Genomic DNA, 17,477 nt, shown 5'->3' on the forward strand with positions numbered 1-17,477 from the left:
TAAAGAATTCGTGTTAGTATTTTGCAGCTGTGACTTATTAAGCTGATAGTTCGGTAATTTTCACATCTGTCAACACCTGCTTTCTTTGGGATTGGAATTATTATATTCTTCTTGAAGTCTGAGGGTATTTCGCCTGTCTCATACATCTTCCTCACCAGATGGTAGAGTTTTGTCAGGACTGGCTCTCCCACGGCCGTCAGTAGTTCCAATGGAATATTGTCTACTCCGGGGGCTTTGTTTCGACTCAGGTCTTTCAGTGCTCTGTCAAACTCTTCACACAGTATCATATCTCCCATTTCATCTTCATCTACATCCTCTTCCATTTCCATAATATTGTCCTCAAGTACATCGCCCTTGTATAGACCCTCTATATACTCCTTCCACCTTTCTGCTTTCCCTTCTTTGCTTAGAACTGGGTTTCCATCTGAGCTCTTGATATTCATACAAGTCGTTCTCTTATCTCCAAAGGTCTCTTTAATTTTCCTGTAGGCGGTATCTATATTACCCCTAGTTAGATAGGCCTCTACATCCTTACATTTGTCCTCTAGCCATCCCTGCTTAGCCATTTTGCACTTCCTGTCGATCTCATTTTTGAGACGTTTGTATTCCTTTTTGCCTGTTTCACTTACTGCATTTTTATATTTTCTCCTTTCATCAATTAAATTCAATATTTCTTCTGTTACCCAAGGATTTCTATTAGCCCTCGTCTTTTTACCTACTCGATCCTCTGCTGCCCACTAAAATCTTAAGTTTCCAATAGCCTTTCCAGCCTACCTATGTTTGTCTAAGGTCTTTAAACATTTTTCTGGCCTTCCTATGCTGTTTGCTGATTCAACTAATACCCCACAAAGGTCTACAATGGTTACGTATATGACCTGTACTGTCTGTCTGCTCTGTTATGTATTAGCGATTACATGATCTAGTAATGTTTCTGTGTTTTCACAGCACCTCATGGGACTGCCTACTGCTAAATTAAGTTCATAAGTTTTAATCAGATTTTAAAAACTCCTCATATAACAGTTGTATTTCAGTGTGCTAATGTTTAGATCACCAATTACAATTACATAATTAAATTCCCTGTTAGCCTTATCTAACAAGACTTCTAACTCACTTAGAAATCAATTTATCTGACCTTGATGAATTCTCAGTGGTTAACTGGGAGAAGGGGACTGGGGGCAACATTGAATATAAATTGGCCAAGTGGGTAATCTGACACTGAATATGCAATTTGATACCCCCTTATGGTATCCTAGACTTTGAGATAAGATTATTTCACCTGAAAATCACACTGCTGTAGTGTTGCACCTTTAAATTGTGTCCTGTTAACTCCTGCTCTCTGGAGGTGCCTACCCCTCTCAATCTAAATCATACACTACTGTCCTATGTACAGTCAAAGTGCATTTCACTTATGTGTGAGTATTTTTGGGGATGGAATTTTCAGACTCATTAGTGCATACAATAAGTACATAACATTTCTGTAACTATGGTGTTGACTCAAAGAACCAGATTCCTGTGTAGCATAATTTCTACTCATCAGTAAATTGTGCAACAATTGCAACAGATGTCCCACCTTTCTTCATCACTGAAGGTATCGCACCTTATGGTGTCTTTTTGTTTTGAAATGAATACAGTGAAAGGAAATGCATACAAACATTTTAGTTAAAGTATACTGGACAATTTATTGGTCATCTATACACAATGAAAAACAGTTTGAGGGTAATTGACCTATGAAACACTGCAAAGAAACACAGACATCAGTGGCCATTTTCTATATCGTAAAGAAAATGTGGTGTTTCCATAACAAATTTTTTTCACCTACATTTGTTAATTTAGTTTTTCATTATAATTCATTAAATTTGTCTCAGTATGAAAACTTTCAACTCTAGTGGAAATAAAATCCTATGTCACATCAGTACCAGGGATATTGTCTTAATTTTATGTTTAATTATATTTCTGACAGTAGTAGAGAATTACATTATTCCAGTGTGCAATGCGTGTTCATTCATTTGTTACAGACCCATCATGGAACGCAGAACAGGCCTGGAGCTGAATGTCATAGCTTCATCAGAAGATGTAAGTGTTTCTGTGGGCTATTCAGTCAGTAATGTGAATAACAGATACTAATTAAAAACTTAAATATACAGCATTGATGTTGCACCATAAAACTATTTAAAATATAATTTTTCTTTGAAAATTAGTTACACTTGCCTAAGTGTGAAGAATTTACAAGAATTTTGGAAAATGAAACTTTCATTACAACGCCCAAAGCTCTAATTGGCATCTTTCCTTGCTTTTGTGGAACATCTATACTTCATATTCAAGTTTTTAATAAGTGTTTTATATGCCTTTTTAATTTGTCCAGATATGTACTTTTGTGGTTTTTTATAGTTGTAAGAAGGCTGCATCCTATTGTTCAGAAGTGTAAATTGTAGCATATATTGTCACTTCACCTCCATTGTTCCTGAATTACATTGAACCATGAGCAGAACACATAGGGGTTCAATGAATTATTGGTTTCTTTTGTGTGTGGTCTGTTGTATACTAAACAAAACATACTTAAAACTACTTTCAGCTTAAAACATTTTATGTCATTGTCTGTGTACTTAGTTTACATTCATGCAACATGCTTCACGTTCCTGATTCCCCGCAGGGGCTCGCAGTTCTTAGGCAAGTTCCTATATGGCACACTCAGAGCCCCGAGTCATTGTGACCCATTTTCCCTCCCAGGCTTCAATTCCTTCCAATGCCCCTGCCCTCCCCTCCCTTCCCCTCCCCATCCCACACCGCCCCGCCCCGCCCCGCCCCTCCTCTCCTCTCCCCTCCCCTCTCCATCTCTCTCTCCCCTCCCCTCATCTCTCTCTCCCCTCCCCTCATCTCTCTCTCCCCTCCCCTCATCTCTCTCTCCCCTCCCCTCATCTCTCTCTCCCATCCCCTCATCTCTCTCTCCCATCCCCTCATCTCTCTCTCCCATCCCCTCATCTCTCCATCTCTCTCTCCCATCCCCTCATCTCTCCATCTCTCTCTCCCATCCCCTCATCTCTCCATCTCTCTCTCCCATCCCCTCCTCTCCATCGCCCACTCCCCTCCCCTCCCCTCCTCTACATCGCCCACTCCCCTCCCCTCCCCTCCTCTACATCGCCCACTCCCCTCCCCTCCCCTCCTCTCCATCGCCCACTCCCCTCCCCTCCCCTCCTCTCCATCGCCCACTCCCCTCCCCTCCCCTCCTCTACATCGCCCACTCCCCTCCCCTCCCCTCCTCTACATCGCCCACTCCCCTCCCCTCCCCTCCTCTACATCGCCCACTCCCCTCCCCTCCCCTCCTCTACATCGCCCACTCCCCTCCCCTCCTCTACATCGCCCACTCCCCTCCCCTCCTCTACATCGCCCACTACCCTCCCCTCCTCTACATCGCCCACTACCCTCCCCTCCTCTACATCGCCCACTACCCTCCCCTCCTCTACATGACCCACTACCCTCCCCTCCTCTCCCCTCCTCTCCCCTCCTCTCCTCTACATCCCTCCCCCACCCCTCCAACTCCCCCACCCCTCCAACTCCCCCACCCCTCCAACTCCCCCACCCCTCCAACTCCCCCACCCCTCCAACTCCCCCACCCCTCCAACTCCCCCACCCCTCCAACTCCCCCACCCCTCCAACTCCCCCACCCCTCCAACTCCCCCACCCCTCCAACTCCCCCACCCCTCCACCTCCCCCACCCCTCCACCTCCCCCACCCCTCCACCTCCCCCACCCCTCCACCTCCCCCACCCCTCCACCTCCCCCACCCCTCCACCTCCCCCACCCCTCCACCTCCCCCACCCCTCCAACTCCCCCACCCCTCCAACTCCCCCACCCCTACCACCCAAGTCCACAATGCGTACAAGGTGGTGAGGCAGTGCCACTGGGCAAATGACAATGGCTACGATGGCAATGGCTACGATGGCAATGGCTACGATGGCAATGGCTACGATGGCAATGGCTACGATGGCAATGGCTACGACGGCAATGGCTACGACGGCAATGGCTACGACGGCAATGGCTACGACGGCAATGGCTACGACGGCAATGGCTACGACGGCAATGGCTACGACGGCAATGGCTACGACGGCAATGGCTACGACGGCAATGGCTACGACGGCAATGGCTACGACGGCAATGGCTACGACGGCAATGGCTACGACGGCAATGGCTAATATGCAGCAAGTTAATATAATCCCCTCCTAGTGGGAAGGCCGAGAGGTTGTCATCCATGGTGCCTGGAGAGGCTTAATTAGATGAAGCTTATTCCCATGAAGGGAGGACCATTGGCGATGCCAAAGGGACACCACATCCTGACAGATGGCAAGGCAGAGATCACCAGAGGTTATAGAGGTACTCGTAGGCTGAGGTATGAGGACTGCAGAGTTGGCAGCGGTGTCAGCAGCCTCATTGGCTGGCAGGTCAACACGACCATGGGCCCACAGAAACATGACATTGGCTCCACAAAGATTGAGCTAATTACAGTTTTTCTGGACTCGCTGCACTAATGGATAGGCAGTGTACAGCACACAGTGACTTTGGAGGGAGCTGAGTGAGTCTGACCATAGCACACAACTGGGAATGCTGTGTCGCCAGATGTACTGCGTGCCCGATACAAGGCAAAAAGCTCAGTTGTAAATACTGAAGAGTGTGCCAGAAGCTGATAATGAAACAAGGGGGGTTCCAATGACAAAGGCACATGCAGCCGCATGGTCAGTGAGAGCCATAGTGTATACAAAGGTACTATCGCTACATTCCATGCAAAGGTTGTGAAACTAAAGGAGATAGACCAAGGCTGGAATAGCATCCTTAGGAAGTGAATGAAGGCCATGGTTACTATGGGCTGCTACACAAACCCAAGGTGAAGGGTTTAAAACCACTGGGAAAGTTGCAGATAGCATGAAGTTAAACCGACATAGCAAGTGGCGAAAGCAGACTCCACAAGGTAACAAAAGAGGGATGAGTCCTATAATGATGATCTAAGAAACCATCAAAGGAGGAGGTATAGGAGGGTTGGCCATGCATGGCAGATTAACAGCATGCATACCTGCTGAGGAGAAAGTCATAGAGGTAGGACAGTGGTAGTTCAGCAGCTAGAGCATACAGACTCTCAACCGGGCTGGTGTAAAAGGCACCCGTGGCCAAATGGATGCCATGATGATGGCTAGTGTCAAGATGGTGTAAAAGGGAAGGTGTGCAGATGCATAAACGAAGCACCCATAGCTGAGTTTTGAATGGACAAGGGAGTGGTACAAAAGGAGGGTGGTGGTTCAATTGGCACCCCCAGAAGTACCATAGAGGACACGGATGACATTGAGGGACTGCATACAGCGGGCTGCCAAGTAAGAGACATAGTAGGCCCAAGAGAGTATCCTATCCAGCATGAGCCCCAGGAATTTAGTAGTGTCAATGAATGGAAGGGAAACAGGCCCAAGAAGTAGAGAGAGTGGGAGAAACCACTTGCGCCACCAGAAATTCATACAGACTGTTTTGTCAGTGGAAAAGCAAAAGCCATTGGCGATGCTCAAGGAGTGAAGATGATCAAGACTGCACTGAAGACACCCCTCAGTGAGACAGGTCTGTGGAGAACTGCAATAGATGCGAAAATCATCAACAAAAAGGGAGCTGGAGGCACCTGGCAGGAGACAGGCCATTATAGGTTTAATGGCAATAGCAAAGAGGATGACATTCAGGATGGAACCCTGAGGCACACCATTTTCCTAAATAAAGGTGTCAAAGAAGAAGAACCCTCATGCACCTTGAAAACTCGGTCTTGTAAAAATGCCTGAACTAGAGTAGGCACCCACGGAAGCCCCACAAGTAAAGAGTACAGAGGATACCAGTTCTCCAGCAGGTGTCTTAGGCCTTCTCCAAATGAAAAACATGGTCACAGTCTGGGATTTCCACAGAAAACCATTCACAACCTGGGTGGACAAAGTAATGGGATGGTTAACTGCAGAACGCCACATTCTAAATCTCCCCTGCAGATTTGTCAGTAAATGGTGACACTTGAGCCACCACACTAGCCAGGCATGAATTATAGATTCCATCACCTTGCACATGCAGCTGGTAAGAGATGGGGTGGAAGCTAGAAAAAAGATTTTTGTCCTTACTGGGCTTAGGTATGGGTATGATGGTGGCTTGACGCCAGCGTCCAGGGAATGTGCCCTCAGCCTAGATGCGGTTGTATGTATTAAGGAGAAAGTGCTTGCTTGCAGGAGAGGCACTGCAACATCTAAATGTTGATGGCGTCTGGCCCTGGGGCAGAGGACCTGGATGAACTAAGCGCATGATCTAGCTCCCTCATAGTGAAGGCAGCATTGTAGCACTCATGATTCTGAGAGTAGAAGGGCATCGGCCAAACCTACTCCACTTGTTTCTGATGGATGCAGGCAGGGTGATAGTGGGAAGAGCTCAAAACCCCCAAAAAATGGCGGCCCAAGGTGTTGGAGATAGGAGCAGGATCCACTATGTCATCGGCACTTATTGTCAGGCCAGAAATGGGGGAACGGATCTTGGTTCCAGAGAATCGTTGGAGGATGGCCCACATGCCAGAGGAAGGTGTGCACCTGTTAATAGAACTAGTGAAGAAAATCCAACTAGCTCTTTTGCTACCCCAAATAACTCTACAATGCTTTGCACACATCTGTTTGTAATGAATGCAGTTTTCCAGCATAGGGTGGTGGTTGAAAATGTGGAGAGTATGTCTCCATGTGCAAATTGTGTCACAGCATTCCTCAGTCCGCCAAGGGTCTGGGACATGAAGTGGTGAAGAGGAAATGCAAGGAATCGAACATTCTGCAACAGTAAGGATAATGTTGATGAAATGGTCCACCTGATCATCACAGCTGAGGAAATCTTGTTCTGAAAAGGTCACCAGGGAGGAGTAAAGCTGCTAGTCAGCCTTAGTAAGCTGCCATTTGGGCATGCATGTGGATGGGGTAGGGTTCAGCAGACGGAGAGCACATGGGAGAATGGTCACGTGAGTAGGTGTGAGAAAGAACAGACCATTCAAGATGATGGGTAAGCCCGACAGTGCAAAAGGATAGGTCAAAATTGGAATAGGTGTGCAAGGACTCAGAATGGAAAGTGGGTACTCCAGTGTTACGGCAGAAGAGGTTGCGTTAGTTAAGAAGATTGGCCATGAGTGTCTTTCTGGCAGGTCCTGGAGGAACCCCAAAGGGGATGATGCACATCACTGTCACTGAGTAGTAAAATTGTGGCAGGTAGCTGGCCAATAAGCTGAAGGTAGTCTGCCCAATGATATGGAATGCGATCTTCCAAGGGGTGGCAGGGCAGGATTCAAGCAGGCAAGGAAGAAATGTGAGAGTTCAAAGCAGCTGAGAGGATTGAGTTTTGTTTCCTGGAGGCAGAAGACAAGCCAGCACTGTGAATCCAAGAGCAGCCCTAAGTCCTCTTTGTTCAATCAAAGACTGCAGATGTTCCATTGAATGAGTGTCTTCATGAGGAAATGGGAGGAGGAAAAAACTAAAGGGGTGTCATCTCAGTGGCTACTGAGTGCCAGCCTTCAAATGCTCACTGCTACAGGGTGCAGAGGCTGGAGGATCCTGCTCCGTGAGATATACAGGGGCATCAGCATTCTTCTTCTGTCAGTCAATGGAGTCCAGAGCAGAAAAACAGTTTATGGTGCACACTGGTGACAAGTTGGTTGGTCTGCCAGGGATTGTATCGTGAGGTGACACCACTGAAGAGGATCTCTGAGCCAGTGAAGGATTAGGCCGTTTGCCCTTGTTTTACTTCTTGGAGCCTTTTACACATTTGGCTGGGTATGGACAGGACATTGAGTGTGACTGTAACGATTATACTAGGAGCATTGGATTGGGTTTGGAATGAATGGTCTGACTGTGCTTACTTCATATCCTGCTTTGATCTTTGATGGAAGCACCATGCTATCAAGCGTTAAGAAGAGTGCATGTGTCATTATGCATGTGTGTGCCTTTGTCATTACCTGATGGAATGCAGTGACACCTTGATCAAAGAGCTGTGTTTGGATTTCTGCCTCAGTCAGACCATCAAATAGCCTATTGTAAATAACAGCACAGGAAGAATTCAACATTCCATGGGGCTCAACATTAACAGGATAGCTGTGGGGACCAAAGCTGCAAGCAGTTGTTGTGCATGAAAATCAGAAGTCTCCATAAGCAAAGACCTATTGTGTAAACAAGCCCAGCATTGGGAATGGCATCATCACCTTTCTGAATAATAAATGGTTGTACCATAGCAAAGGACTGACTGTCTTCAGTATGTGAAACCATGAGGAACCATGGTGCAGCTGGGAGGGTCTTGGAATTGTTGGCCTCATTCAGTTCACATTTAGTAGATGCTGACTGAAGATGACGATTGGCTCATTGCGAGGAACCCCCTCCTTTGTTGGGATAGGTGATGATTGTGACAGGAGTGGAGTAGGTGGCAGTGGGAGGATGTATGGGACAGGTCTTGCATTTAGGTCCATTACAGGGATATGAGCCAAGGGGTTGGGGGCAGAGGTTGTGTAGGGATGGATGAAGGATGTTGGGCAGTGAAATACCACTGTGGCTGTCGGGGAAGGATACTGGATAGGGAATTTCTCATTTCAGGGTACAATGACAGCTAGTCAAACCCTAGTAGAGAATGTAGTTCAGTTGCCCCAGTTGTGATGTAAAGCCAAGTGCCAGCATGCCGATTGGGAATGAGAGCACAGACAGAGCTGTGAACATGTCAGCCATTTGCATGCTGACTGACCCCTCTCCAAGATGGCAACATGACAGCAGCAGCCTCTGTGTGAAGATAACATAAGCGTCACACCTGCCTGGCCACACTGCAAATCTACAGCACCTTGAAGCTAGTAACTAGGACTGAAGCATCGAAGCTGATTTCTTGCTTGTACTATCTATGTTGCTCAATCTTTGAGTTTTACTTGTTTGTTTTGCATGTCACCCCTTCCTTAGAACACATCTGTATTTCTGAAAGTATTCTCGTTCAGTTTTAGTAACAAAACCTATTGAACTGATTTGTTTGAATTGGTTGTTCACAAAATCTGCTTTCTCCGATCAGTAGACACCCCATGTTTGATGACTAGGCAGGATTCAACAGCTCCAGTCTTGGGTAGTACTGGGTCACAAGGTGAATGCTCCTCTGTGGTTGGACATTGGAGCTTTAGGGGGCTGTGGCATGACTGGAAAGATAAGGCATGGAGTACATGCTTTTGTACAAGGTTGGGGGGGGGGGGGGGGGGTGTAATTACTGTCTGAATAGGCCTCAATGAGACCCTTGGTATATTTCAAGAGGGACCGCTTGTCTCCACAGGTGCAAGGGCCATGGGTAGTTAGGCTTTGTGGAAGGGGCTTCTTGGTGAAATGAGTGGCAGCTGTCTAAGTTGAGTTATTCCTGGTGATTGGAATGTTTGATATGGACAGAGGTACTGACGAAACAATCTTCGAGGTGGAGGTCAACACCAAGGATTGTTGGGTAGAGTAGAAACAGGTGAGGCAAATGGGGGGAGAAGGTGTTGGGGTCCTGGAGAAATGTGGATAGGGTGTCCTCACACTCAGTCCAGAGCACAATGATGTCCTCAATGAATCTGAAGCAGGTGATGGTTTTGGTATTCTGGGTCTTTGGGAAAGATTCCTCTATATGGCCCATCAATAGGTTAGCATAGGATGGTGCCTTGCAGGTCCCCATAGCTGCTTTCAATGGAGGCCTTGTTGTTGAAAGCTCTATTTCTGACAGTCTTTTTGTTTTGTCTGTCTGCGACTCAGCATCTCTGCTATATGGTGAGTAGCAGCTATGTTACTGTGACAAGCCAATTTAGTGTTAAGGAGTAGTCCACAGAGCTCTAACACTTTCAGACAAAGAGCTTTGCCAAAGAATTACGTCACCTAAAAATAGTATACAAAGGAATTGATACTTGCATCACGAAAAATGAGTGGGTGCTCCAGTCAAATTCAAGAGAAGCCGAGTAAGAGGTTGAAAATGAGAGAGTAAGAGAATCCAGAAATTCGCTTTGTTACCTAATGCTGGCCCAATATATGGACATATTGGTAAACTCCTATGGGTACACAACATTCTGTGCATTTTCCTCATTTCAGCTAGGATAAGAAGTCTCCTCTGTAATGTCAAAGGTTAACTAGGTAGACCACCAGCAACACATCCAAGTAAAACAAAAATGCAAGCAGCTATCACTGAGCTCTGCCTCAAATACAATCTTGAATTGAAATGTGATAACACCAGTATCATGTTGGAAACTTCAGATAGCTTGGCAGAGTAATTACCTTGAGCTAATGTTTGAAGTGTGCCAACCATAAATAATATCAATTTGTATCATTACATTGTTATTTTACCGTTTTGAGGTTACTTCTATTCATTCATTGCTTCTGCTAACAGTGGTAAGCTGTGTTATATGTCTAAGAGAGCAGTAGAGCATAAAATACACCACAAACCAGGTGAGAAAATTTTACGATCTGTGGAAGAAAAAGGGCAAGATTCTGTGCTACCAGCACAGCCTCTGAATGAGGCAGTTGCCTATGAAATAATTAGTACTTGAATATGTGTATCAGGGATCCGATGGAACTGTGCTATTTGATACTTTGAGTTTGTCTTAACTGTGTGCTAACACTTGTATGGGGCAACAGAGTTGAACAATGAAGCCTGTTTCATTATTGTTTGATTAAAAAGTGATTCAGCTCACATAGTGGAAGTATATTTTATCATTGCTTAATGAAACTAAGATTAAATTCTGTCTGCTCACATACATTTAAATTGGTAACAAAGACAGCTATCCTTCACATGTGTGTAAGTACACCACATGCCTGATGGGTTACAAAAATCAGTACATCTGCCAAGAGTTACAAAGTGTTGAAATAAATATGTCAGAATATCTAATAAACAGGAACAGACATTTCAATTTAATCAAGGTTTGTGGTCCAGTGCTGAATTTATTAAGCTATCACTGCCCATCTCATTCACCATTGCTGATAGACACACAATATTTCCATTTCATGGAGTATCAGTGAAGGCTCCAAACAACAAAAGAGCATGGAACAGCAATATGAAAGGGAAATCAAAATCTGTTATAAATAGTGGTGCATGACCAAGAATAAATGGTTCACTGTCAGGTTGGAGACCTAGCTTCAAGTTCACGTAACTCCTAATTTGCAGCACCTTAAAGAACCTGCTCAGTCTGTCATCGAAATATTATGCATAAAACATGACAAACTCAGGGAGCATAGAATTAAGCACTGACAAAGCTTCTCCTTTACATATTTTAAAGTATGGGCTAAGAGATGCTTATCCGAAAATCAAAATGGTTTATAGGATATTTTTAAGATACTGCCATTCATTGCAACATCACTTTAAGTACTAAGCGTGGACAAGAGGCGGGGAAATGGGAGAGGGGTTAAGCTTTGGCAATTCTTCATAGTGTGCCAGACTAACTTGATTCAGGTCTCTAAATAGTGAATCATCAAAACCAAATTCAAGATCTTCTAGAATTTTCAGCTGATGTAACTGAAAGTAACATAAGATGACTAACTGATAACAGACCACCTCAGCCAAATGAGGGTTTTCCAGAATATGAAGGAAGATCTTTTATTTTAATTACTACAATGCTGTAACCAAGCTAGCCTCAAACTGCACAGTTATTTGTTAACATATTTGGAGAAACTGCACATGTAATTAATGTATTGTAAATCCTGTGGCTCAATTCTTCTATTATTAGAAAATAGGTTTGTTACCAGTGTGCCACATATTTTTGTGATTTTGTACTTTTCTACATGCTGGGACACTATGTAAAAAATGTTGCTGATGACTTCATTGGACATCCAACTATAGCAATTACTGTTGTACTTGGTAAAGTCTCAGGGCAAATGTCATGATAGCAATGTACAAAAAAAGGAAAAGAAAGAACTTTATAAATGTAGTAGGACAATACCCACCTTAGAGAATAACGAACAAAATTGACACTAATCATTTTTTGTCGAAGCTCTAACCTGAAACTAATGTCATTCTTCCTTAGGAAGCTCCCAATGGAAGCCAAAATGTGGATATCTCTGAATGAAATGTTGAGAGAATTTCAGTTATATTATGTAGCCAGTTTGCAAAGAGGTACAATGAAAAATATGAATGTAAGAGTAGTAAGGAATGGTGAATTTGATTGTGATCATTACCTCTCTAAAATTAAAACCAAACTCTTACCTTATAAAGAACGAAGAGGTACAAAGGTTACTCGAATGATACAGACAGTCTTACTATTACAAAAGTTTCAGTTAAAAGATGTCAACATGAAATTTAAGTGGCTAAACATGGCAACAGACAAAAAGAAAATATCCACTACAATTAATAATTCCGCACAGAAAATGTATCAGTCAATAAAAAGTAAAAGGAAAATATGATGTAGTGAAATATGGTAAGAAACCTTATCAGAGAGGGCTAAGGGATGTGAAAAATGGAAATGCCCACAGAAAATTGAAGATTATGGTCAATTTCAACAACACACAAAGGAAACATCTAGATTAATCACAAATTCAAATGGGCCCCTGAGAAGAAACTTTTGGAAATAGACAAAAACTTTGTAAAAATAATTCCTGTGATTTTTACAAAACTTTTAAGAACTGATTAAAGGGGTAACAAATTCCAAATGTGTTTCAAAAATGAAAATTGCAGAACAGGTTTAAACAATACTGAGAATTATGAAATACTAGCAGTATATTTCATGAGCTTCTCAACTGTCCTCAGCCAAGTCACAAATTTGAATTCTCAAATAATAATGAACATTTGGAAGATGATATACCACCAACTATAGAAGAAATAGAATAAGTAATTAAAATGATGAAAAATAACAAATCTAATGGAGAATATTCTACTACAGCTGAACTTTTGAAGTAGTCCTTGGCAAATATAGCAAGTTACTTAAATTTACTCTATGAAGACACCTGGAAAACAGAAAACTCTGAGGAATGGAGAGTTGACTTGACACATGAACTGCACAGAGCAGGTAATACACAGGATGTAAATAATTACAGAGCAATTTCATTACTGCCAGTAACATCTAAGTATTTTCCTAAATTTTATTAAGAAGAATATAAACCACCATAGACAAGCCCACCTGGCTAGCCAGGCACTGATGCACTGCTTCCTGAGCAGGAAGGCATGCTGGTCTGTGGCACAAATCTGCCCGGTGGAATATTGTTGAGGTATGGAGTGCCGACCGGCTTCTGGGTGGTTTTTAAGGTGGTTTTCTATTTACCTCAGCAAATGTGGGATGGTTCCCCTTATTTCCTCCTCAGTTACACTGTGTCAGCAATTGCTGCGCAAACACCGTTTCCATGTACACATACAACATGATCATTCTACCCCACTAACATTTGGGGTTCCACTCACCTGCTATGAGACCTTCCGGTGGCAGGAAGGGGCAGGAGGGTGGGGGGGCTGAACTGCAAAACAACCCTGCGTTCGATGTGGGGTGTGTGGATTATTGTGGCCTGTTGTGGGGTTATGAACCACTGAGGGCTATGGCAGGATAAAGCCTCTCCATCATTCCTAGGTCTCCAGTTTACTACATACATACATACAATACATACATACATACATAACCTAGACAACTGTTAAGATGAATATTAAGGTTGTTGTGGGAAGGGAAGGTCATGATCAGAACAAATATTTAACCTCAAGCCAGTAAGTCACCACAGGTTAATTCAAAGGACATTGTAGTTTTGTTTGTGGATAACAAAAAGGCTTTTAATTTGGTTGACAGAGAAACTATAGACAAAATAATTTGAGGATTTGGTGTAAGGCCTAAGCTGGCAAATGTAATTCATGGAACACATACTGATGTAGTCTGTAAAGAAAAATTTATTAAAGAAATTTTGCAGATTTTCTGAATTATAACAGATGTACCACAAGGTGATGGACTACCCCCAATTCTTTTTAATACTGTGTTAGAGAAAATAATTAGAATTTGGAATGAATAACATATGGAACTCAACATTTTGCCAATAATATTAGGAAGAGGAAGCAAAAAGATTGAAATCAAATTGTGCTACATATGCAGGCGGTTTCATTATGCCTTTTGAAAGTATGACATCGGTGATAACACAAATAAATCTCTTGGAAAAAGTAGCCAGCAGAACTGGCTTAAGAATTCCTACAAAAAATAAAAATAAAAACTTTTAACAAAAGTTCAGGATGCTCCAAAATTCCTAAGAATGTATTGGCCTAATAGAGAGGGTAAATACATTAAAGTATCTAGGGTGGAGAATCCAAGAAAATGTGTTGCAAAAAACTGCAATATAGGATACCAAAATACAGCAAATCTAATGAGAAAAAGAATGCTCATGTTTTCTGGACATTTTGAGTGCAAGACAGAAGATTAACAAATAAGATTTTCAAATAGTTTTGGGTACGCAGTACACAAGTTGTGTCAACAAAGTAGAAAATGGAGTTTGAAAACAAAAGACGAAAAACAGAAGATATGAACACCAAGGAGACCTCTCAGGAAGAAGTGTTAAAAATGGAAGGATCCCACGTCCAAGTAGCTAACATGACTTGATCAGTGTTCTGAAGGCTGACTGAGGAAACGCAGTGAACAGATGAAACCATACTGGAAGAAAAGAGAAGAACAAACAATGAGGAACTGAAACTGTCCATTATCGCTTGTACAACTGTACAATACTATGTGTGGTGTGCCTACTGTAAGATATTTAGTACACACACCATCAGGTTATTTGACTTGTTGCTCTAACGAAGTAGGCGAGTGTCAGCAATATGTCTCGTGGTCTTATCGTGGCATGTTTATCTTCTGCCGTTAGGTCTGATGATAGGAATGCCACTTGCACACTCAGAGTAGCAGATTGACGGTGACCAACTTTAAACAGAAATTTATTAATTTTCACACACATTTATTAAAATAATAAAAAGCATAGATATTACGTAACTTGATTCTAGATGCAGTTTACAATTGACAATCAGAAGTTCCTTTGGTCTTGGTACGTTAATCTTATTCTCTCATATCTCTGATACTTAACAAAGTATCGATACACTTCTCTTCATGGCTATGTACAGGAATATGATAATCTTATTAGGCGCAGACTGAAACGTGGCTGTAGGCTGAAACGTGGCTGTAGGCTGAAACGTGGCTGTAGGCTGAAACGTGGCTGTAGGCTGAAACGTGGCTGTAGGCTGAAACGTGGCTGTAGGCTGAAACGTGGCTGTAGGCTGAAACGTGGCTGTGGGCTGAAACGTGGCTGTGGGCTGAAACGTGGCTGTGGGCTGAAACGTGGCTGTGGGCTGAAACGTGGCTGTGGGCTGAAACGTGGCTGTGGGCTGAAACGTGGCTGTGGGCTGAAACGTGGCTGTGGGCTGAAACGTGGCTGTAGGCTGAAACGTGGCTGTAGGCTGAAACGTGGCTGTAGGCTGAAACGTGGCTGTAGGCTGAAACGTGGCTGTAGGCTGAAACGTGGCTGTAGGCTGAAACGTGGCTGTAGGCTGAAACGTGGCTGTAGGCTGAAACGTGGCTGTAGGCTGAAACGTGGCTGTAGGCTGAAACGTGGCTGTAGGCTGAAACGTGGCTGTAGGCTGAAACGTGGCTGTAGGCTGAAACGTGGCTGTAGGCTGAAACGTGGCTGTAGGCTGAAACGTGGCTGTAGGCTGAAAGGTGGCTGTAGGCTGAAAGGTGGCTGTAGGCTGAACTATGACTTATCCAATGATAGGAAAAGCACAGTCCTGAGTAGTTAATAAAATCTTGAGTGCAGACTTTTTATTCAGCGCACAATTCATCTCAAAATCGTGTTATCCATGAATGCAAACAGATATTAGTAATTCCCTTCCCGTGGAGGAAGTATGTACTTAAATTTCGCGACAAGTTAAACTACTTCTGACAGAAACAAACATGCCTCCGCCAACCGTGTTCAGCCTATCCTTTTGGATTACCGTTAGATTCTTCGCAAAAATTTCAGCCTAGCTTATCTCCGGCTTTAGCAAGTTTTCAGCGTCTATAACGATTTGAGCATCAGTGCTTTCTATTAGCGCTTGGAGCTCTGGTACTTTCCCAACACAGCGACGACAATTTACAACTGTTATACCGTTGGTTCCTGTATCTACGTTCTTCCTGTGTTCAGCCTGCACTCTTTGTGACTGAAGCCCTTCTTGTGTTTTCCTGAGTTCTCTAATCTAAAAAACCGCCCAGTCCACGCCACACAGACCTTGCTACTCGTGTAACCGCCTCCTGCGTATAGTGGCCACCTGACATATTCAGCAGAACCCGAAACCCAACTACCCTTTGGCGCAAGTCAAGGAATCTGCAGATCCTTCACTCAGCTCTGTACCAGAGGTCCGCAATTGGTCCCCCCCCCTCCCCTCCCCCCCCTCCCCTCCCCCCCCCCCCCCCCTCCAAGAACCGTGGAACTTGCCATTGGTGGGGAGGCTTGGGTGCCTTAGCAATACAGATAGCCGTACCGTAGGTGCAACCACAACGGAGCGGTATCTGTTGAGAGGCCAGACAAACATGTGGTTCCTGAAGAGGGCAGCAGCTTTTTCAGTAGTTGCAAGGGCAACAGTCTGGATGATTGATTGATCTGGCCTTGTAACACTAACCAAAATGGACTTGCTGTGCTGGTTCTGCGAACGGCTGAAAGCAAGGGGAAACTACGGCCGTAATTTTTCCCGAGGGCATGCAGCTTTACTGTATGGTTAAATGATGATGGCGTCCTCTTGGGTAAAATATTCCGGAGGTAAAATAGTCCCCCATTCAGATCTCCGGGCGGGGAATACTCAAGAGGATGTCGTTATCAGGAGAAAGAAAACTGGTGTTCTACAGATCGGAGCGTGGAATGTCAGATCCCTTAATCGGGCAGGCAGGTATTAATATGTTACTCTAATGTAAAATGACTCATTCCACATCATTACAATTTATCATGCAAATCATTTGTTGAACACGTAACTAACTTACTACTGACAAGTAACTTTCATAGTGGAAAGGGACAACGCTATAAAAAAAGTAGTACCAATGAAATATGATCAATTTGATATTCAAACATTTTGCTTGTGTGAAGCAAATAGTGGCTTTTTATTTTGCCTTACAGTTCACACAGGGAGATTCATAGTATTTGAGCCACAACATATTAAAAATCCTCTTACACATAAAAGTAAGTTTTGCTTTCGCTCGTAGGATATTTTGACAAAGGGCATACCGACAGATTTTATTCATGTCTCCAGTTACTTGACTTCTTTGTCTCTAAAAATACTGATGGCACTGGCACAGTTATGAGTACCACCATGGAAATACCAGCTGCTTTGAGGGAGGCAAAACTCAAGAAGGGTACAGTTATGACTTTTTGAAAAGTGAAATGGATGGCAATGGGACAGTAACACAAAAAAGACGTCTATATGGTATTTAGTATGTACAGTGAATAATTACTACAAGCTGTGAGGAAGAAAACAGTGAAAGTGAAGCCAGAAACTATCCTCAAA

At 43.7% G+C, this 17,477-nt stretch overlaps 1 protein-coding gene across 1 annotated transcript in view; it reads left to right on the forward strand.

Annotated features, from left to right (window-relative positions):
- The first annotated feature begins 2,022 nt into the window (after positions 1 to 2,022).
- Positions 2,023 to 17,477, forward strand: part of LOC124605874 (N66 matrix protein-like) — a 72,815-nt gene continuing 57,360 nt past the window's right edge. The window contains exons 1-2 of the mRNA XM_047137822.1: positions 2,023 to 2,073; positions 3,893 to 4,178. Coding sequence (XP_046993778.1) covers positions 2,023 to 2,073; positions 3,893 to 4,178 — 337 coding nt within the window. The remainder of the gene's footprint in view (positions 2,074 to 3,892; positions 4,179 to 17,477) is intronic.

The sequence above is a fragment of the Schistocerca americana genome, chromosome 3 (genome assembly GCF_021461395.2).
Source record: "Schistocerca americana isolate TAMUIC-IGC-003095 chromosome 3, iqSchAmer2.1, whole genome shotgun sequence".
Taxonomy (NCBI): domain Eukaryota; kingdom Metazoa; phylum Arthropoda; class Insecta; order Orthoptera; family Acrididae; genus Schistocerca; species Schistocerca americana.